This window comes from Mustelus asterias, chromosome 18 (genome assembly GCF_964213995.1).
Source record: "Mustelus asterias chromosome 18, sMusAst1.hap1.1, whole genome shotgun sequence".
In the NCBI taxonomy this organism is placed as follows: domain Eukaryota; kingdom Metazoa; phylum Chordata; class Chondrichthyes; order Carcharhiniformes; family Triakidae; genus Mustelus; species Mustelus asterias.
This window is the reverse complement of record NC_135818.1, coordinates 57,176,212-57,199,152: the sequence shown is the minus strand read 5'-3', so window position 1 is coordinate 57,199,152 and position 22,941 is coordinate 57,176,212. Positions and strand designations below refer to the sequence as shown.

Below are 22,941 nucleotides of genomic sequence, written 5' to 3'. Positions count from 1 at the left end.
TTCCAATGTTCTTCAAACTGTGGCCACTTTGCATTTACTTGAATCCTATAGTCTTATTCATTTCCTTTTATAATAGTGAATTGATTCTATGCCACTGAGACGTCCAAGGTTTTATAGTAATTCCTCTGGATTAATTATTGGAAACAAATAAGCTATCCTCCATGTCTCTCACTTTGTCACAAATTTTCATCAAACTCCCAAGATTTATCATTGCAGATTGCTAAATTCGTGTGTACTGAGTGGCACGATGACAGTGTCTTGCAGAGGGATTATCGGGATTATATGGTGTATATTAGTTACACAGACAATTTTAATGATATTTAATCTGTTTCCCAGGATGTATGACACCATGTCCACGATGGTGTATTTAAAAGAAGATAAACTTGAAAAACTCTCGCAGGAGGAGATTATTGGCAAAACAAAGCAAGTAATCCAGGGACTTGAAGCCTTAAAAAATGAGCACAATTCAATTTTGTATAGCCTGCTGGAAACCTTGAAATGTCTGAAAAAAGATGATGAGATGAACTTGGTTGAAGAGAAATCCAACATGATCCGCAAGTCGCTGGAAATGTTAGAACTTGGTCTCAGTGAGGCACAGGTAAGCACTTCTAATGTCATACAACAAGATGTTGACTTTTTGAAGGTACTTTAAACACTACTTACATCCATACAATTTTCTTCAATCTTGAGTGTTTCCATTGTCACTCTGGCTAGTAAGCAGGCATCGATATCTTTACAAAGGTGCGATGCTTTGCACCATGACGCATTAAACTTAGCAGCCTTTCTAAGAAATTCATCTTTAAGGCTTAAATGTTAATATTTTTGGAATTAGGCATGTGGACTCAGAATTGCAGACCAGATTTTTAGGCTACTTGAATATGGTTTTCATGAATTAATTTCCAGCTTGTGTCAGGTGGTCAGTACAGTATATTGGGGTTTTTCACTGATTAAAACATGTTATTTTCAGGTCACTAGATAAGGGAAATGGGTGACATACTACTGAGCCACATAGACCACAAAAACCATAGGCTGTGTGCCAGGTTAGCCAGCCTTATGGAGTACTTCATGTACCTTGTTGAGCATTGCTGAGAAAAGAGACATGCTGTTGAAACTTTTCATCTTGCACTCATCAAGACAATGCAAGAATGCCATATTCAAAGGGAGCAACATTTTATACTGCAGGAGAAAAGGGTGCTGATTGGCAAGTCGGCTCTGGTGGAGGTGCTGCCATGGCAAATGTACCAGGGAGCTAATGATTCCATGTTTTTGCTTATTCAAAAAAAAGTGTAATGTCTGGACACATTCCTTTTTCCTGCAGAAGATAGGTCCCTGCATATAAATGTATGTAGCTTCTAGCAAGCGTGGGTACAAACATGGGTTGGTTGAATACAGTAAGAAGTTTAACAACACCAGGTTAAAGTCCAACAGGTTTATTTGGATGCAAATGCCACTAGCTTTCGGAGATCTGCGTCTCCCACTCCACCTGACGAAGGAGCAGCACGCTCCGAGAGCTGGTGGCGTTTGCTACCAAATAAACCTGTTGGACTTTAACCTGGTGTTGTTAAACTTCTTACTGTGTTTACCCAGTCCAACGCCGGCATCTCCACATCTTGGTTGAATACAGTCAGTACTCTGCCTATTGCAAACAGGTAAAGGGACATGCTGTTTCATACAATCTGCCAATTGTTGGGACATACGTCCTATGTACCTGGCATTGCATGGTACTGAAATTCATATGCTGCATCACTCGGTGGACAGAATGTCTTTTTGACTAAACAGCAGTGTCCTGTTAGGAAAGCGTCACTTGTGTTGCCAGTGCATGGTAGCAGCAGTGTGAAACAGCTAGCTTCACCTGTTGCTCAAATTTTTGAGTTACTTTACCTTTCCAAAGTAATTTGGAAAGGTAAGACTGGGCATTTTTCAGGTCTGAAAGTGGCAGCCTTTGGCCCATTTGTGAGTGTGCATGATAAACTTAATGATCTGATCAGAATAGTCAATATACCTAGGTTTTCTAATTTAATGTAGGCTGTAAATCTAATGCGGGCAATATAGTCACAAAAAAGATTTACTCTATGCAAGTAAATACAATTTTTCAAATTTAGAGCACCTTTCTCCAAATGTTTGGAGAATATTTACAGTAATTTAACAGTTTGTAATTTAAAATCTTGATGCATAAACTTGCGAACTAAGTTCACAGATTTGTGTTTTAAGGTGATGATGGCATTATCTAGTCACTTAAGTGCAGTGGAATCGGAAAAACAGAAATTACGTGCACAGGTGCGTCGATTGTGTCAGGAAAACCAGTGGCTACGAGATGAGCTGGCGAACACACAACAAAAATTGCAAAAGAGTGAGCAAAGTGTAGCACAATTGGAAGAGGAAAAGAAACATTTAGAATTTATGAATCAACTCAAAAAATATGATGCGGATCTTTCACCACTGGTGAGTCAACGGTAACTTTAACCTGATTGGATGTAATTTACAGAGAATTACACTTGTCTGCTTGATTTATTCTTTTAAATATAATTTCAGTAGTTGGAACTTGTAAAATTTATAATGTGATTGTGTGGAATGTGACATACATGCTTGAATGTATTTAGAACAAACACAAACTAAGATTAATTTTCCTCTTTGGGCCTCCTAAGTTCTAATAGTTCTAAAAACTATTCAAGAAGACATGGGTAATCTCTACCAAAATGTCTGCTAATGTCACCTTTCAGCTTTCTATGAAAAGATGGAACTCAACCTCTCTTAGCTCCTCGTCTTCTGATGCACAGAATTTGAATTCTTTAAGATTGTATGTAAATCATTCCACAATGTAACCCCTCCATTTATCTGTAATCTTCTCCAAATCAATGTAAAAAGAGAGATTTGCGTTTATAGATGGTCAGTAAGCAGTTGCACACTTCAGGAGATATTTCATAACTGTCAGCTCTTGAGAAAGAAAGACTTTGAGAAGGATGAATCAACTGTGGCTAACTAAGGAAGTTCAAATTGAAAGAAAAGGGATACAATGTTGCAAAAATTAGTGGTAGATCAGAAGATTGGATGGCTAGAAAAGGGAAAAAGATGGTCAACTAACAAGAAATATAAAAACAGCTGTTGAAGTATCTAACTTGGCCCCTTCCAGTCTGTTGCGCCATTCAATAAGTTCATGGCTGATCTGATTGTAACCACAACCTCAGATTTCTGCCTACCCTACCCCCTTGCTTACGAAGAATCTACTACCTGTCTTAAAAATATTTAAACACTTTGCTTCTACTGCCTTTTGAGGAAGAGTTCCAAAGACGCCCGACCCTCTGAGGGGGAAAAAAATTCTGCTAATTGCTCGGGCAACTAGGGAGGGCAATAAATGTGTCGCTGGCTGGCCAACATGTCCCACGAATGAATTTTTTAAAAAAAGCACAAGCTCTTTTTGTATTTGATTCCTCTCACAATAAGTCATAATATTCTGTTAGTTTTCCTAATTACTTGCTGTGCCTGCATACTAACCTTTTGCAATTTATACATTAGGACACCCAAATCCCTCTTTATTTCAGAAGACTGCAATCTCTCACCATTCCGATAATAGGCTTTTTTATTTTACCCATTTGTTTACTCTTTCCTGTTAGCTAGCTAACCTTTTATCCATGTCAATATGTTATCGCCTATACCATGAGCTCTTATTCTTCACAATATTCTATTTTCTGCTTACTCATATTTCTTGCAATTTTGAGCCCAGAGTGTCTTAATGTGCTTTAAAACCATTGAATAAAATAAAATAGAAATAGGAGGCTGATGACAAACACATCAGGAAAAATAGAGTGCATGGCAAAACTGAAAACAGATATAAAAAGGACACCGGGAGAAGAGATTATTGGGCAAAAAAGAAGAGGTTCTTGCATTTTATAGCATCTTTCACAACCATAAGACATCAAAAGTGTTTTACAGCCAACATACTTTTTGAAGTGTAGTCAGTGTTGTAAAGTAGGAAATGCAATAGCCAGTTGCACATACCAAGCTCTAACAAACAGCAGTGAGATAATGACTAGATCAGCTGTTTTAAGTGTCTTTTGAGGAATAATGTTTGGCCATTAGATGCTTTTCCTCGAATAGTACCTTGGAATTTTTTTATGTCCCAGCTGAGAGGGAAGCTGACACCACAACTTAACATCTCATCTGAAGGATAGCACCTCTGACAATGCAATCCTCATTACAGCTCTGAACTACCAATCTAGATTATTTTACCAAATCCCTGGAATAGGACTCGTACTCAGTCTTCTGATTGAATGGCAATCATGCTACCACTAAATCAATGAATGAATAAATCAATTAGATGATTCTGTTTCTCTAACTTTTAGCCCTTTTTGTATCAGGCTGTCTCCTCATCTGCTCCAATCTTGATATCTGAGCTTTCTTGATCCCATAATCTCGAACACACATTCTAACCTCATCTTCAGTCTTGAGTATTGCTCTCCCCTCCTTCATAAGGCTTCTGAAATGTTGCCTCTTTTCAGTCACTTCTAATTCTTGCATGATCAGCATCTTTTCTTGCTTCTGTGATCCACTTTGGTAGGAAGTTTGCTAAAGAAAGGAGAACTAAAATTGATGGGGTAAGTTTAGAAAAGAATATCGATTGTCATTGCCAACTGTTAACTTTCCTACTGATGATTATTATATGTTGAATTATCTATAGGCTATCAAAGTTCAAAGGGGTTTGCAAATAAATACTCTTATTAATAAATAAAGTGATCATTAGTATTGTCCTTGAACTGATTGCATTCTACATTGTAAACTGTTTAGTTAAGGGGGCGAGTCATATATATTCAGTCATTCGCTTTTGTAATTTAAGGCTGATAAATACTAATAATGGTATACAATAGTTTACAAAATGGTTGATTTTAATACCGTTACTTGAAAGTAATTGGGGCAGTTACCGAGAATGTTATTGGCAAAATAAATTTGGCCAAAAGACTTATCACATCACAATCTGTTACAAATTGCATTGACACTGATTAAATACCCCAAATTACATGTGCCATTCAGTAATCTCAGATGTATTTTTCTTTGTTTTAACTAGGAGAAGAGTGTTTAATTCTAACTGCATAAAAGCATTAAATATATCAGCATTCTGACAGCTGGGCCTAACTTTTGATTGCATGAAACTACACTAAACGTTTAATGTTCTGATACCTGTAGATAATGTATACTTTTTTGTAAATCATACAGGAGGACAAGGATACTGATTCTTCCAAAGAACCGTTGGATGACCTTTTCCCAAATGAAGATGATGAACCAGGACAGGGAAGTAAGTGTTTGGAAAGATCTCGAAAGGGGCATATGCATTCTGCTATTAAATAATTTTACAATGATAGATTTTTCAAATTGCAAACTTTGTCATATTTTAATAAATATTATGGTAATGCCATAAGACTCCAGATAGATTGATATTTAAGAATAAGTACGAATTTGATTCAACGAAGATTGGCAAGAGATGGACATGACTGATTTTGTTTAAGGGCTCGTTAGACTGATCCATAGAAGATTCAGAATGACTGACTTGACTTCTAGGACCAGCTTCCAAAGCTGACGTATATGACAAATTGAAGTTTTTATATAGGGTTTCTTGAATATTATTTGCTGAAGATGCCACAGTAATAAAGCCCATGTTGTGTCAGAGCATTTCTGACATAACAAGATTAATTCCATTTGTCTTTAAATCTTAGACCAGATAGAATATGAGCTTGCCTTTTTGTTTGATGAATTGGTTATCTGACATGTATGGAAGTCCATATGTGCTGATATGCAAATTGAACTATGCAATGTAATGTTTCTGTTCAAGAATGGAGAGGAGTAAATTGAATATTTATAAACTATTCCGTCTTTTTAAAGCATCAAGTACATAAAATATTTATATTCCAACCTTGGTCACCATACAACATACCTGTGACTAATAGATCAAAACTCTTTATCTCTATTTGTGCCATTAGCTCGTCTATCCTCAGTGATTTAAACTCCAGCTCCACTTATCCTGTTCTCTCTCCTTTAAGTTACTGTCACTTATCTTCCTTCCCTAAATATTTCCCTCCATATAAACTCCTCCAATTTTAAATGGTGATTAAAGTTGAATATTCCCATCATCTCTCCAACTCTGTGAAAAGCTAGTGAGCACACCCAATAGGAACATCTTGAAACAGATCTAGTTACAGTTCCTTCCTCAGAATACTTGTAATCGGAGTACATCTGATTGATCAAGAGGGAAAAACTACTTTAATATGCAACTGGTGTCATGTTTATAAAAGGCATAAATTAAAAAGGATCACTTCGAAATCCTAAAAAAACAAACTTCTTTGTGCACTTGAGTAAGCCAATATTTTTGATGGAAGATTTGTGAAAAATACCTTGGTGCAATATCTAGGAAATAAAATTCCAATGACTGCTCTATCTAATATAGAATATTACAGATAATGTTTTGCCCACAGTGTTCTCTCTATATTTAATGCACAACATTATAGGTAACATATTGTCAATTTACAGTTCAGCAGCAACACAGCAGCGCAGCTGCTGCTGCACAGCAGGGTGGCTATGAGATCCCAGCGCGACTAAGGACACTACATAACTTAGTCATCCAGTATGCATCCCAGGGCAGGTATGAAGTAGCCGTACCTCTTTGCAAGCAGGCTCTTGAAGATCTGGAAAAAACATCAGGGCATGATCATCCTGATGTTGCTACAATGCTCAACATTCTCGCTTTGGTGTACAGGTTAGTCTGACCTTACTACTTCTGCAAAGATATGAATTTTTAAAATGTATTTGTACAAAGGGAATAATTCTGACTTTCAGAAAACGATGTTGCTGGAAACATCTGTTGTAATCTCACTATACAAGTCGCAGATTTGTTTATTGCAAATAAAATGTATGTTTGTTTAAGCACAAATAATGAAATACTTAACTGAATTAACTTAAAGCTCGGCACAACATCGTGGGCCGAAGGGCCTGTTCTGTGCTGTACTGTTCTATGAATTGAGAAGTTTTGAATGTATAGAACATTCTTCAGCAATGGTGCACGGATTTGAATCCTGTAACATTTAGCGGGTTGAAGTTCACACTCTATATGAAGTGTGACTGAGGTAGTATGAGTCCAATTCTTAATGCTTTCAACTCCATGGCAAACAGCTAATTTAACACTAAATTTAGTTTGTCCTTCAGTTTCTATAATGCTGGATTGCATGGGAAATTAAAATGCCATGCTAATGCTATAATAGTTGCTTTGCTGGAGGAATACAGGAATAGCTTTACTCTGCGTCCAAACTCCTGTATAACTGACTTGAGAGTCTAGAAGATGTTCCACTTCTGCTCATGTTGATATGTCACCAGACAGAAAATGAGGCCAGGCATATAATTCTATTTATTTTCTGTCCAGAAGTTCATCAAAATGTAGTGGATTGTATGTTCTATCCTCGCCTACCCTACAAACTCCACACTTCATTCACTAGTTTAAAAAGCTACCTAATTTTCACTTTATCAAAAAAAAATGTCATGTATTGAAGGGAGCTTTGCTTTCATCAGCAGGGAGATGTGGGAAATTATTACAAATGACCCTATGGGCTTGATTTTACCATCGTGTTGCACCCGTTTTCGGGTGCGAAAACATAGTAAAGTTGGGCATGCATTTAAATTGACTTAGTGGGCTGCACTTCCCCCTTTACCACTGCGTTCGCGCGAAACATTCATGCTCTGTATGAGTCTGATTCGGGAGCTCCAGTTAGTGAGGAGGTGAGTGCCGAGCGTCCGACGGCTCTCTGCTTGAGAGGGGAGGGGGGTGCGCTGTGCTGCCACTCTGCCTGAGATCGGTGTGGGGGAAGGAGGTGAGGGTGCTGCAATTGGTCAGGGGTGGGGGGCAGTAATGTTGTGGGGGTGGGGCAATATCTGTGGAGGCCAGGGGAAGGCATTATCCGGCCCGGGAGGGATGTGGCAGGGCACAGCATTCTATCTTTTTTTTTCTGCGCATGAGCAGTTGGAGGTGCCGATCAGAGCTACAGGGTTTCGGGCGCATTTAAGCCCCATCCACAGACTTGTGCAACGTGATTAGGAATTGCTGATATTTTTGCAGGCAGTGTGTTTGGGGGCGCCTCAGAACGGGTCTTAAAGTCGGATCTGAAACACTCCCAGTTTCAAGTCTGCCCAGCACTTAGAATCAAAATGGTAAAATAGGACCCTATGAATCTAATAGATATATTGTGCTTGATTTAAGATGATGCAACAAAGCAGTGAGTATGTGGGGTGAGATTTAAGTTAAAATGAGTAGAGTTTTATTTGATGAAATGGAGGAATTGTAGGGTTGAGGGTGGTACACACAGTCCATTAAATTTGATGAAGATTGAGATTGAACTGAAAAACTCACTTGCCTGACTTCACTTTGTCTCGTGACTCTTTATACAAATCAACGTAGGCAGTAGAATTCAGCATTGGTTTTACATCCTCAGGTCAGCTATGAGGGTTTGGATGCCAGGAAAAGGTTATTCCAGCACAGCTCGAGGAAAGCCCACCCAATAACATTTTAATTTTAACATGCTATCCAATATTATAACATCTGAAATGTTGTGATGGTATTAAGACCTCAAGGGTATTGGTACTAGGATTACTTCCTGCACTGCATGTTTGGCTGCTGATATGGGAGGGGAAATATCAGTGGTGAATGACCCTTTGGGTCATTGAGGCAAATAGTGGTAAAGGCGAGCCCATGAAAGGGATAGAGGGGATTATCTATCTCTGAAATTAAACAATCCCAATGTATTTGTGGGGAGAATTTAGTGAGAAAAAGGTTTAGACTTGCATGGCAGTGGGAGAGACAGAAGGAGAAGACTGGAATGTTGAAGTTGCTAAAAATACTAATCAAGGCAAAGCAGGCTTTAATTGTTCACACTCAGGACCTGGACATAAGAAATCAATGCTATTTTTAAAAATATAATTGAGGTTTATAAGATAAGGTTTTAAGCTATGTCTTTAGACTTGGGTTAAAATGAAGTTGATCATGTGGCTATTCTGAATTATGCCTGACATAGTCTAGGGACTGGCTGAACAAAGTGTGAAACTCGTATGGAGATGCTTTATCTAGCGTTCACAGGAAACAACTGCATTAGCCACCAAGATACTGAACAGCATCCCTTGACTTTCCGTCTGTTTACATTCTAATGTATTAAAATATGGGTTTTTTATTCTTAACCTATAACTTGGGATGGCAGGATCTATCAAGCCCAGTTTATAATTTCTACTTGGGTCCAGTTCAATTCATAGAACATAGAACATAGAACATTACAGCGCAGAACAGGCCCTTCGGCCCACGATGTTGCACCGACCAGTTAAAAAAAAAAACTGTGACCCTCCAACCTAAACCAATTTCTTTTCGTCCATGAACCTATCAACGGATCTCTTAAACGCCCCCAAACTAGGCGCATTTACTACTGATGCTGGCAGGGCATTCCAATCCCTCACCACCCTCTGGGTAAAGAACCTACCCCTGACATCGGTTCTATAACTACCCCCCCTCAATTTAAAGCCATGCCCCCTCGTGCTGGATTTCTCCATCAGAGGAAAAAGGCTATCACTATCCACCCTATCTAAACCTCTAATCATCTTATATGTTTCAATAAGATCCCCTCTTAGCCGCCGCCTTTCCAGCGAAAACAATCCCAAATCCCTCAGCCTCTCCTCATAGGATCTCCCCTCCATACCAGGCAACATCCTGGTAAACCTCCTCTGCACCCTCTCCAAAGCCTCCACATCCTTCCTGTAATGTGGGGACCAGAACTGCACACAGTACTCCAAGTGCGGCCGCACCAGAGTTGTGTACAGTTGCAACATAACGCTACGACTCCTAAATTCAATCCCCCTACCAATAAACGCCAAGACACCATATGCCTTCTTAACAACCTTATCTACTTGATTCCCAACTTTCAGGGATCTATGCACACATACACCTAGATCCCTCTGCTCCTCCACACTATTCAAAGTCCTCCCGTTAGCCCTATACTCAACACATCTGTTATTCCTACCAAAGTGAATTACCTCACACTTCTCCGCATTAAACTCCATCCGCCACCTCTCGGCCCAACTTTGCAACCTGTCTAAGTCTTCCTGCAAACTACGACACCCTTCCTCACTGTCTACCACACCACCGACTTTGGTGTCATCAGCAAATTTGCTAATCCACCCAACTATACCCTCATCCAGATCATTAATAAATATTACAAACAGCAGTGGCCCCAAAACAGATCCCTGAGGTACACCACTTGTAACCGCACTCCATGATGAATATTTACTATCAACCACCACCCTCTGTTTCCTATCCGCTAGCCAATTCCTGATCCAATTTCCTAGATCACCCCCAATCCCATACATCTGCATTTTCTGCAGAAGCCTACCATGGTGAACCTTATCAAACGCCTTACTAAAATCCATATATACCACGTCCACTGCCTTGCCCCCATCCACCTCCTTGGTCACTTTCTCAAAAAACTCAATAAGGTTAGTAAGGCACGACCTACCTGCCACAAAACCATGCTGACTATCACCTATCAATTCATTACTCTCCAAATAACTATAAATCCTATCCCTTATAATTTTTTCCAACATCTTGCCGACAACAGAAGTGAGACTCACCGGTCTATAATTCCCGGGGAAGTCTCTGTTCCCCTTCTTAAACAATGGGACAACATTCGCTAACCTCCAATCTTCTGGTACTATACCAGAGGCCAACGACGACCTGAAGATCAGAGCCAGAGGCTCTGCAATCACTTCTCTTGCCTCCCAGAGAATCCTTGGATAAATCCCATCCGGACCAGGGGATTTATCTATTTTCAGACCCTCCAGAATATCCTGCACATCCTCCTTATCAACTGTAATACTGTCTATTCTACTCCCTTGCAACCCAGTGTCCTCCTCAGCTATATTCATGTCCCCTTGCGTGAACACCGAAGAGAAATATTGGTTCAATGCTTCACCAATCTCCTCCGGTTCCACACATAACTTCCCTCTGCCATCTATAACTGGCCCTAAACTTGCCCTAACCAACCTTCTGTTCTTGACATACCTATAGAACGCCTTAGGATTCTCTTTAACCCTATCCGCCAAAGTCTTCTCATGTCCCCTTTTAGCCCTTCTAAGCTCGCTCTTCAACTCCCTCTTAGCCAATCTAAAGCTTTCTAGTGCACTACCCGAGTGCTCACGTCTCATCCGAACATAAGCCTCCTTTTTCTTTTTAACCAACAAAGAAACTTTTTTGGTGCACCACGGTTCCCTAGCCCTACCAATTCCTCCTTGCCTGACAGGGACATACCTATCACAGACTCGCAGTAGCTGCTCCTTGAAAAAACTCCACATGTCGGACGTTCCCAGTCCCTGTAATCTCCTAGTCCAACCTATGTTTCCTAATTCTCTCCTAATAGCCTCATAATTACCCTTCCCCCAGCTAAAACCACTGGCCCGAGGTTCATGCCTATCCCTTTCCATCACTAAGGTGAACGTAACCGAATTGTGGTCACTATCACCAAAATGCACACCAACTTCCAAGTCTAGCACCTGGTCTGGCTCATTTCCCAGCACCAGATCCAATATAGCCTCACCTCTAGTTGGCCTGTCTACATACTGAGTCAAAAAACCTTCCTGCACGCTTTGAACAAAAACTGACCCCTCTAACGAGCTAGAGCTATAACAATTCCAGTCAATATTAGTCAAGTTAAAATCCCCCATAACAATTGCCCTATTACTTTCACTCCTAAGCAGGATTGACTCCGCAATCCTTTCCTCAACCTCTCTAGAACTTTTAGGAGGTCTATAAAAGACTCCCAACAGGGTGACCTCTCCTCTCCTATTTCTAATCTCCGCCCATACTACCTCAACAGATAAGTCCTCATCAAACCTCCTCTCTGACACTGTGATACAATCTCTGACCAATAATGCTACCCCTCCCCCTCTTCTACCTCCTTCCCTACTTCGACTAAAACATTTGAACCCCGGGACCTGCAGCATCCATTCCTGCCCCTGCTCTATCCATGTCTCTGAAATAGCCACAACATCGAAGTCCCAGGTACTGATCCACGCTGCAAGTTCACCCACTTTATTGCGAATACTCCTGGCATTGAAGTATACACATTTCAAACCCTGCTCCACCCCACCTCTGCAATGCCGTGCATTGCAGTCCCCATCCATGCATCCCTCACTTTCAGCCCCACTACTCAGGATCCCTCCCCCCCCCCCCCGAATCAGTTTAAACCTCCCTGCATGGCCTTAGCAAATTTACCCCCCAGGATATTGGTCCCCTTCTGATTAAGGTGTAGACCATCCTTCTCATAGAGGTCACACCTTCCCCAGTACGAGCCCCAATTGCTTAAGTACCTGAACCCCTCCCTCCTGCACCATCCCCTCAGCCATGAATTCAAACCTTCCCTCTCCCTATTCCTCTCTAAACTATCCCGTGGTACAGGCAAGAGTCCAGAGATAACCACTCTGTCAGTCTTGGCCTTTAGTTTCCACCCCAACTCCATAAATCCCTGCCTAATATCCCCTTCCCCTATCCTCCTTATGTCGTGTGTCCCCACATGTACAATAACTTGTGGTTTATCTCCCTCCCCCCTAAGAGTCCTGAATACCCTGTCAGACACATCCCGGACCCCAGCCCCTGGTAGGCAACACACCAACCCTGAGTCCCTACCTTTAGTTCCGACCCTCCTATCTGTCCCCTTAATTGTGGAGTCCCCAATCACAAGGCCCAGTCTTTTACAGCCCCTAACCACCTGAGCTTTCTCACTCGGCTCACCCCCAGAGATCTGCTCTCTATGCTCAGTTGATTCCTCCTCAACTGTAGCCTCCAGCACCGAAAACCTATTATGGAGGGGAACCGCCCCAGGGGATTGTCTTCCCGATTGCTTCTTACCCCTCCTCCTGGCATTGACCCAAGCCTCATTTCTAGGAGTTACTATTTCTCTATAACTCCTATCAACTTCCACCTCCGCCTCCCGAATTATGCGGAGTTCCTCTACCTCCCCCTCCAGCTCCTTTACACGCTCCTCCAGAAGCTGCAATCTAATGCACTTCATATCCTAAATATTTCCCACTTTCTATGCCTTTTAGCTTTGACAAAGGGTCATCTGGACTCGAAACATCAGCTCTTTTCTCTCCTTACAGATGCTGCCAGACCTGCTGAGATTTTCCAGCATTTTCTCTTTTGGTTTCATATCCGTGCCCACTAATCAGGTCAAGTTGAACACAACTTGCTCATAGCGCTGCAACACCTCAGATCAATTAGTATTATAAAATGATAATTGTTGACTAGACATTTTGGTGGTTGATTTTCGTAAATTCATAACTTTATTCAGATTAATTTATATTAACAGATGAACATTGCATTGTAAGTAAATATTAATAGCCACAGATATAAAGCAAAGTTTTCAGTTTAGCAGATCTGGCAGCATCAGTTTCTCTTTGCATAATTAACATTTCAGGCTAATAATCCTTCATTGGAATGGGGAAAGTTGGGATGTAATAGATTTTAAGCATGTGAAATTGGGCTGGGCAGTAAAAGAAAAGGGAAAGACCTGTGATAGGGTAGAAGGCAGGAGAGATTAAATGACTTCATATTGCAAGCCCAAAGGGAGTGATAATGAGATAAGAAACCAAAGACGTCCAGTGGAATTGTAAAATGAAAGATCATGAACAGCTGCTATCTGAAAACAAAAGTGTAAAGCGAGAGAAAAATGAAAAGCAGCAGAGAAAGGAAACAACGGGTACAGAGGTTACAATCCCAAATTGTTTCTTTTTTTCTCAGATTTTATACATGTCTGTTTGAAGTTAAACTGATGGTAAATGTAGCTATTATTAGGATAGACTATGTTTGTTCTTATTTATGACCCATTTTGCTATAAATATACTGGGGGTTCTGTCATTGGGACTTCTGCATTGAAGAAACAAGGGTGGCACAGTGGCTAGCACTGCTGCCTTAGCACCAGGGACCCAGGTTCAATTCTGGCCTCGTGTGGAGGTTACACATTCACCTTGTGTCTGCGTGGGTTTTCTCCGGGTGCTCCAGTTTCCTCCCACAGTCCAAAGAAGTGAGGGTTATGTTGATTGGCCATGCTGAATTACCCTTGGTGTCAGGGGGACTAGCAGGGTATATACGTGGGTTTGTGGTCAGTGCAGGTTTGATGGGCCGAATGGCCTCCTTCTGCACTGGAGAGATTTTATGATTCTATGAACATACCAGCTAATTTATGTATTCTAATACAGAATGATTTTTAATGATTAACCTGTTTATTGTACACCATGATATGGAGATGCCGGCGTTGGACTGGGGTAAACACAGTAAGAAGTCTCACGACACCAGGTTAAAGTCCAACAGGTTTATAGGGCAGCAAAAGCCACTAGCTTTCGGAGCGCTGCTCTTTCGTCAGGTAAGTGGGAGTTCTGTTCACAAACAGGGCATATAAAGACACAAACTCAATTTACAAAATAATGGTTGCAGCGCTCCGAAAGCTAGTGGCGTTTGCTACCAAATAAACCTGTTGGACTTTAACCTGGTGTTGTGAGACTTCTTACTGTATTGTACACCAGTCAGACATGGAACTTGTGTCTCTTTCTTTGCTGAATTATATTTAGCAAGTTTGAATTGCCCATTATACATTGCTGGTGTTTATTTCATTCATGAGTTGCTGTATTGTATTTTGGTCTGTGTAAAATTTATGTAAACCTTTACATTGCAATATTTTATAATCTAGTCTTCAGTGAATGGTCTCGTTTTCAAAGTATCTAAAATCCTTGAAAGAAATATTTTTGTTTATAACTGCTGAACTGAGCGTTGTATCAAATTCATGAATTGAGAAATATACCAGTCATGGAATCACTCGATCAGTGAAACAGTTCTATATGTTTCACTTCCATATTGTTGTGAAAACCACAAATGAATAAATGCAAACAGATAATTTTGATTGTGGTAAGGACATGTGCATGTGAAATCTGCAATTTAATACTTGAAATCAATGCAATAAGCTTCAGTTGTGCTACTATTTTTAAAAAAAAATGTTCTTTAGGGACCAGAACAAATACAAAGAGGCAGCAAACCTGCTTCATGATGCCTTAGCCATTCGGGAGAAGACCTTGGGTAAAGATCATCCTGCGGTTCGTATTTTCCTTTCAGTATATCTGTACGTTATTTGTGTGGAAATCTAGAATAAGGTTTAAATATTTCTTCACATTAAACCAACAGGCTGAGATTAACATCTTCCATTCCTAAATGATGAGCAGGTAGGGAGGTTAAATTGCGAATCCATCTATTGGTTCAGTTACGAAGATTCATTATCTGCACACCCTTGATCATGAGTGCATAATCCAAAAATTATATTTGCCTGAAGTAGAGTATTCCAGAGAGCTTTCACTGATTTTACTTGATTATTTTTTGAGGGGCTGATATTTTCTAATGCTACACTTCTGACAAAAATTGACACTGCAATGTAATGCATAGATATGAAATCCACACTTTTTTTATTTATTGAATTAAATTTTGATATTTCTGAATTTGACCTAGCCTTTGATTACATTAAATTAATAAGATGTTGGTACTTTGTAAGAATATCCTTGTAATTTTCTGATTGGATTCCTTTCAGGTGGCAGCTACATTAAATAATCTTGCAGTACTTCATGGAAAAAGGGGAAAATATAGAGAAGCTGAACCCATGTGTAAGAGAGCTCTGGAGATCCGTGAAAAGGTCAGTAACTTGAAGAAACAACAGTCATACATTTGACAGTCAAATCCTGTGCATTCAGAAGTATTCTCATAAAATAAAAGTTTTCAGCAGAAATGATTATTTTTGTAATTCGCATCAATACTCAAAAAAACTGAATTTGGAATCCATTTTGTCATTGATGGCAAGGCACCAACAACATAGTATGTGATAATAATTGTGATCTTAGATAAATGATCACTTTGAGCAGCATTGATACTAGACAAAGAGCCTTAGTCTTTATAACTGAATGTTCAAGAGATCAGTTCACCTGTGTACTTTCAGGGAAAATAATAGGCAGTTTATGGTATGTACCTGCACCCACCGAAGATTGGATAAATGTGAAGGAGAGAACTTTCCATAGTATAACATTTGCTCTTGATATCAAACTATATGAATAGATAGTGAGAGATTTATGCCTTTCAGATTTCCAGACCATTCCAGTAACCGGGTTAGGAAGTAATGGTGATTTAAATAAAGTACAGTATTGTTTTATAAATTAGGGGGAAAATGCTGCGTACAGTTAAGGAATGTCCATCAGCAATGGTAGAAAATTTGGCTGATTGGATCACTGAAATTTGCTACTAGTGTAGCTATTCTGCATGTAAGATGTACTGGGATATGTCAATTTTATTTGAGTATAAATTAAAATTGTTTATTTTAATTTTGTGTGGATCTCTAGCCAGGTCAGTTTAGGATGCTGTGCACTCCTGTGGGTGCTATATTTCAAAGTAATGCATTTAATCCAGGCTTTAAGGCTCAGGACTCTTAAACTAAACTTCTTTTCACAAAAGAAGTGATTTGGGGTGGTATATTATTCAAGTGTTTAAAAATATTGCATGCAGGAATATATAACCTTGTTGGAAATAAATTATTTTTAACTTGGACTATGATTGCAATTTGAACAGTAATAATGGATGAACTGATCTTGTGTACTGTTTTCAGCAGCAAAATTCTAATAACTACAAAAATATGTAAGCACTGATGTTAAGAACCCCTCTGATAAATGTGAGGGTATCCCAAAACCCAGAAGGGTAACTTGGAACACTGGTTCTTAGTGGAGTATATTTTCAATTTGGTATACTGAGAGGAAAGATATGCAAACCAGGGAGGAACAGTCCAATTGTTTTGTGATCAATAATAGAGAATATTTATTAACTTAAAGAAAAATGCATAACAAGAAGGACTATAATACACTGCAACTGTACACTTAACTACACTAATGGCTACACATAGTATCACATGAAGTTACCCCGCTGTTTCCAATTACCTACGTTTGTCCACATTTGAGAAAATATCTTCAGTTTCAGCGAAAGCATAATCAACTTGGTTTGAGTTTTGGATTTTAACCAGCCACCCTTTTAGAAATAACTTGTTTTCATCTGGGTGTGGCTGTGATGGTGGCTGCTACTGTGTTCATTTCTCCAGTTATTGTGCTTGCCATTCTTTCTTTTTGATACCCATCCTGTGGTCCTAGCTTATAGCATTTAAATGCCGATTCTCTTATCTCTCCGCTTTGAAGTTAGCTTTTCTACACCCCATTGTTCTCCCCTCGTCACATAGTTTAAAGTTTATTTATTAGTGTCACAAGTAGGCTTACATTAATACTGCAATTAAGTTACTGTGAAAATCCCCTAGTCACCATACTCTGGTGCCTGTTTGGGTATACTGAGGGTGAAATTGTGGGAGGAAATCGGAGCACCCGGAGGAAACCCACGCAGACATGGGGTGAACGTGCAAACTCCCCACAGGCAGTGACCTAAGCCAAAAATCGAACCCAGGTCCCTGGCGCTGTGAGGCAGCAGTGGTAACCACTGTGTCATGATGTGGAGATGCCGGCGTTGGACTGGGGTAAACACAGTAAGAAATCTCACAACACCAGGTTACAGTCCAACAGGTTTATTTGGTAGCACAAGCCACTAGCTTTTGGAGCGCTGTCCCTTCATCAGGTAAGTGGGAGTTCTGTTCAAACTAACCACTGTCACCAGGCTGCCTATAGTGTTTACATAGGTAAACATTTGCTTTTCTCACTGGTATGCTAATTTGCAAATCAAAACACCCCTTGTGACAGCTGCCCTTATTAATTTTTCCTTTTTATTTTATCCAATTTAGTATTTTAATTTTCCCCAATTTTTAACACTTAGGTAATCTTATCGAGCAAGGTTTTGAGTTCCGTTGAATGTCATCTTCCATTTTACAGCAAAGTGCAAATTTATTCCATCTGTTCGTAAGAATGTTTAAGCTTCATTGACTTAGCAAGCATGTGGACACACTCTGAACTGCTATCCAGATTTAGCAATTCACCCAAATTAATTGGCATTGCTGTTTGTTCGATTTGAATTTGGGCAAACAAATGACTCCAATCTCTCCTGTTAAATTAGCTGTTTTTATTTTAATAAGGTCAATTACTGCATTACCTATATATTGTACAATTTCATAGAGCACTTTCTGGGCATCTGTCTCGTATCCTTTCATTGAAAAACAGTGAGCTGCTGAATGCATTCAAAATTGGGAATATTAGACTAAAATCTTTCTATGCTTAACTTCCTTAGGTATTGGGTAGGGATCATCCTGATGTGGCAAAACAGCTAAATAATTTAGCACTATTGTGTCAGAACCAAGGAAAGTATGAAGAAGTAGAATATTACTATGAGCGTGCATTGGAGATTTACCAAACCAAACTTGGACCTGACGATCCAAATGTGGCAAAGACGAAAAACAACTTGGTAAGACTGCATAACTATATTAAATTGTTAAATATGATGAGTTGTAATCAATTACATACAATTATACAAATGGCATAACATATTTATCTTAATTAGATGACCAGTTAATAAACTGAACTTGGGCCATTTATATCAATCTATGGATTCAAGTCAATCCTTTTATCAATTCTTACCCTCTTCTTTTTCTGTCCAAATTCTCACCTCTCTGTCCATCCTGCATCTATGTCTCTCTCTCTCTCTCCCTTTCTTGTACTCTTTTTCTCTTTCTTGCTCTCCCTTCTCCTTCTTACCCTGCCAAGAATTTGCACTTACATAACTTTCACAACTGTAGGATTACATTTATTATTTTTAAGTTATCACTGTTATGATGTAGCAAAATACTGGAACTGATTTACATGCAGCAAGATCCCACAACTACTATGAAATAAATGTCCAAATGAATAGTCTTAAGATTGTCTAAGAACGGAGGATAGGTTGGAGAGTGGGAGAACTGTTTGAATAGTGCCTTGGGATTATTTTTACATGTGTCTGAATTTGTAGATGGTTTAACATCATAACACTCAAAGATGTCACCCCTGACTGCAGTGCACTCAGTATAGTAGAGTTCCCTGTATGGATTGAATGATACAGATATCACTTAGATCAGGCTTGTGTAGCTTTTTTTGCATGGGGGGCCATATTTCAATTTTTCTCGCACTTGGGACAAATGAACAAATTTTGGAATGATATGACTTTAAACTTTAAGACGACTTTTAGAGTGTGAAGGGGTGAGTGTGTGTGTCAAGCTTACTTCCAGTCTCATGGTGCTCACTCGCTCACACTCCACCAAAGTTTTTAAAAATGGAGTTGGTATATGCGCCACTGGCTAGATTTATTGCCCATCCCTAGTTACCCTTGAGAAGGTGTTGGTGAGCTCCTTCTTGAACCGCTGCAGACCCTGAGGTGTAGGTACACCCACAGTGCTGTTAGGGAGGCAGTTCCAGGATATTGACCCAGTGGCAGTGAAGGAACGGCGATATATTTCCAAGTCCGGATGGTGAGTGACTTGGAGGGGAACCTCCAGGTGTTGGTGTTCTCAGGTATTGCTCTTGTCCTTCTAGATGGTAGTGGCTTTAGAAGGTGCTGTCTAAGGAACCTTGGTGACTTCCTGCAGTGCATCTTGTAGATGGTACACACGGCTGCCACTGTTTGTCGGTGGTGGTGGGATTGAATGTTTGTGGAAGGAGTAGCAATCAAGTGGGCTGCTTTGTCCTGGATGGTTTCAAGCTTCTTGAGTGTTGTTGGAGCTGCACCCATCCAGGCAAGTGATGAATATTCCATTACACTCATGACTTGTGCCTTGTAGAATGTGGCTTTGGGGAGTGTGGAGGTGAGTTATTTGCCACAGGATTCCTAGCTTTGATCTACTCTGGTAGCCACAGTATATATTGGCTAGTCCAGTTCAGTTTCTGGTCAATGGTAAGCCCCAGGATGTTGATTGTGGGGGATTCAGTGATGGTAATAACACTGAATGTCAAGGGATGATGGTTAGATCCCCTCTTTTGCTGGAGATGGTCATTGCCTGGCACTTGTGTGGCGCAAATGTTACTTGCCACTTGTCAGCCTAGGCCTGGATATTGTCCAGGTCTTGCTGCATTTGGACATGGGCTACTACAGTAGCTGAGGAGGTGCGAATGATACTGAACATTGTGTAGGCATCAGCGAACATCCCCACTTCTGACCTTGTGGTTGGGCCGAGGACATTACCCTGAGGAACTACTGCAATGAAGTCCTGGAGCTGAGATGATTGACCTCCAATCATCACAACCATCTTCCTTTTGTGCCAGGTATGACTCCAACCAGTGGCGGGTCTCCTCCCTGGTTCCTTGATGCCATACTTGATCAAGTGCTGCCTTGATATCAAAGGCAGTCACACTCACCTCAATTCTGGCATTCAGTTCTTTTGTCCATGTTTGAACCAAGGCTGTAATGAGGTCAGGAGCTGAGTGACTGACCCTGGTGAAACCCAAACTGAGCATTCATAGAACATAGAACATTACAGCGCAGTACAGGCCCTTCGGCCCTCGATGTTGCGCCGACCAGTGGAACCACTCTAAAGCCCCTCTAATCTACACTATTCCAATATCATCCACATGTTTATCCAATAACCATTTGAATGCTCGTAATGTTGATGAGTCCACTACTGCTGCAGGCAGGGCATTCCATGCCCTTACTACTTTGAGTAAAGAACCTACCTCTAACATCTGTCCTATATCTCTCACCCCTCAATTTAAAGCTATGTCCCCTCATGCTAGCCATCACCATTCGAGGACAAAGGCTCTCACTATCCACCCTATCTAATCCTCTGATCATCTTGTATGCCTCTATTAAGTCACCTCTTAACCTTCTTCTCTCTAATGAAAACAACCTCAAGCCCCTCAGCCTTTCCTCATATGATTTTCCCACCATACCAGGCAACATCCTGGTAAATCTCCTCTGCACCCTTTCCAACACTTCCACATCTTTCCTATAATACGGCGACCAGAACTGTACGCAATACTCCAAATGCAGCCGCACCAGAGTTTTGTACAGTTGCAGCATGACCTCCTGGCTCCGAAACTCAATCCCTCTACCAATAAAAGCTAACACACCGTACGCCTTGTTAACAGGTTATTGCTGAGTAAGTGACACTTGACAGCGCTGTTGATGGCCCCTTCCATCACTTTACAGATGATTGAGAGTAGACTGCTGGGGTGGTAATGGCCGGGTTGGATTTGTCCTGTTTCTTATGTACAGAATATGGCCTGGGCAATTTTCCATATTGCTGGGTAGATGCCAGTATTGTAGTTGTACTGGAAAAGCTTGGCTAGGGACTTGGCAAGTTCAGGAGCATCCCTTAAGTACTATTGTAGTATCCAGTGCCTTCAGCCATTTCTTGATATTACATGAAGGTCAAAATAATTTGCTCAGCACTTTTTTGGCTGAAGGTTGTTGCAAATGCTTCAGCCTTATCTTTTGAGGATGGGGATATTTGTGGAACCTCTTCCTCCAGTAAGTTGTTTTATTGTCCTTTTATGTTTCATGGCTGGATGTGGCAAGACTAATTACATAGCTAATGTAAATACCTCTTCAAGAAAGGATGGAGCCAGGAAACTATAGGCCAGTTAGCCTAATATATGTCATAGGGAAAGTGCTAGGATCCATTATTAAGGAGGTTATAGTAGAATACATAATTCAAAAAGGGAGGTAGAGAGAAAACAGGGAATTATAGACCAGTAAGCCTAACATCGGTAGAGGGGAATATTCTCAAATCCATTATCAAGGAGTTTATAGCGGAGCATTTAGAAAGCAGTGGCAGGATCAGACAGAGTCAGCATGGATTAATGAAGGGGAAATCCATGCTTGACAAATCTGTTGTAATTCTTTGAAGATGTAACTAGTAGAGTTGACAAGGGGGAGCCTTTCGTTCAGGTATATTTGGACTTTCAGAAAGCGGCGGCACGGTAGCACAGTGGTTAGCACTGCTGCTTCACAGCTTCAGGGTCCCGGGTTCGATTCCCGGCTCGGGTCACTGTCTGTGTGGAGCTTGCACATTCTCCTCGTGTCTGCGTGGGTTTCCTCCGGGTGCTCCGGTTTCCTCCCACAGTCCAAAGATGTGCGGGTTAGGTTGATTGGCCTGGTTAAAAATTGCCCCTTAGAGTCCTGGGATGCGTAGGTTAGAGGGATTAGCGGGTAAATATGTGGGGGTAGGGCTTGGGTGGGATTGTGGTCGGTGCAGACTCGATGGGCCGAATGGCCTCCTTCTGCACTGTAGGGTTTCTATGATTCTATGAAAGCATTTGACAAAGTCCCACATAAAAGATTATCGTGCAAGATTAAAGTGTGTGGGATTGGGGCAGTATATTGAGATTGATAGAAAAATGGTTGGCAGAGAGGAAACAAAGAATGGGAATTAATGGGTCCTTTTCAAATTGGCAGGCAGTAACTTGTGGGGTGCCACGGGGATCAGTGCTGGGACCCCAGCTATTCACAATATACATTCATAATTTGGATGAGGAAACAAAATGTAACATCTCAAAGTTTGCACATGGTGGGAGGGTGAACTGTGACGAGGATGCAGAGATCCTTCAGCATGATCTGGACAGGTTGGGTGAGTGGGCAAATGTAGTATAATTTGGATAAATGTGAGGTTATCCACTTTGGAAGCAAAAACAAGAAGGCAGATTACTACCTGAATGGCTGTAAATTGGGAGAGGAGAGTGTGCAGCGGGACCTGGGTGTCCTTGTGCACCGGTCGCTGAACGTAAGCATGCAGGTGCAGCAGGCAGTAAAGAAGGCAGATGGTATGTTGGCCTTCATTGCAAGCGGTTTCGAGTACAGGAGCAGGGATGTGTTGTTGCAATTATACAGGGCCTTGGTGAGGCCACACCTGGAATATTGTGTGCAGTTTTGGTCTCCTTTTCTGAGGAAGGATGTTCTTGCTC

General features: G+C 40.7%; 2 protein-coding genes across 7 annotated transcripts in view; one reads left to right on the top strand and one right to left on the bottom strand.

Moving 5' to 3' along the window:
• klc1a (kinesin light chain 1a) overlaps positions 1 to 22,941 on the top strand; it is an 85,950-nt gene that overhangs the window by 17,045 nt on the left and 45,964 nt on the right. For all 5 annotated transcript variants that reach the window (XM_078234006.1, XM_078234004.1, XM_078234007.1 and 2 more), the window contains exons 2-8: positions 337 to 598; positions 2,212 to 2,442; positions 5,209 to 5,287; positions 6,517 to 6,742; positions 15,063 to 15,150; positions 15,636 to 15,737; positions 18,305 to 18,478. In XM_078234006.1, coding sequence (XP_078090132.1) covers positions 338 to 598; positions 2,212 to 2,442; positions 5,209 to 5,287; positions 6,517 to 6,742; positions 15,063 to 15,150; positions 15,636 to 15,737; positions 18,305 to 18,478 — 1,161 coding nt within the window. In that variant the 5' untranslated portion in view covers position 337. The remainder of the gene's footprint in view (positions 1 to 336; positions 599 to 2,211; positions 2,443 to 5,208; positions 5,288 to 6,516; positions 6,743 to 15,062; positions 15,151 to 15,635; positions 15,738 to 18,304; positions 18,479 to 22,941) is intronic.
• The window catches only part of xrcc3 (X-ray repair complementing defective repair in Chinese hamster cells 3), an 84,400-nt gene continuing 65,317 nt past the window's right edge, over positions 3,859 to 22,941 (bottom strand). Inside the window, exon 7 of one of the 2 annotated variants that reach the window (XM_078234012.1) lies at positions 3,859 to 4,563. In XM_078234012.1, coding sequence (XP_078090138.1) covers positions 4,518 to 4,563 — 46 coding nt within the window. In that variant the 3' untranslated portion in view covers positions 3,859 to 4,517. Of the gene's footprint in view, positions 4,579 to 22,941 lie in introns of both variants that reach the window. The other variant, XM_078234011.1, reaches the window with a different exon arrangement.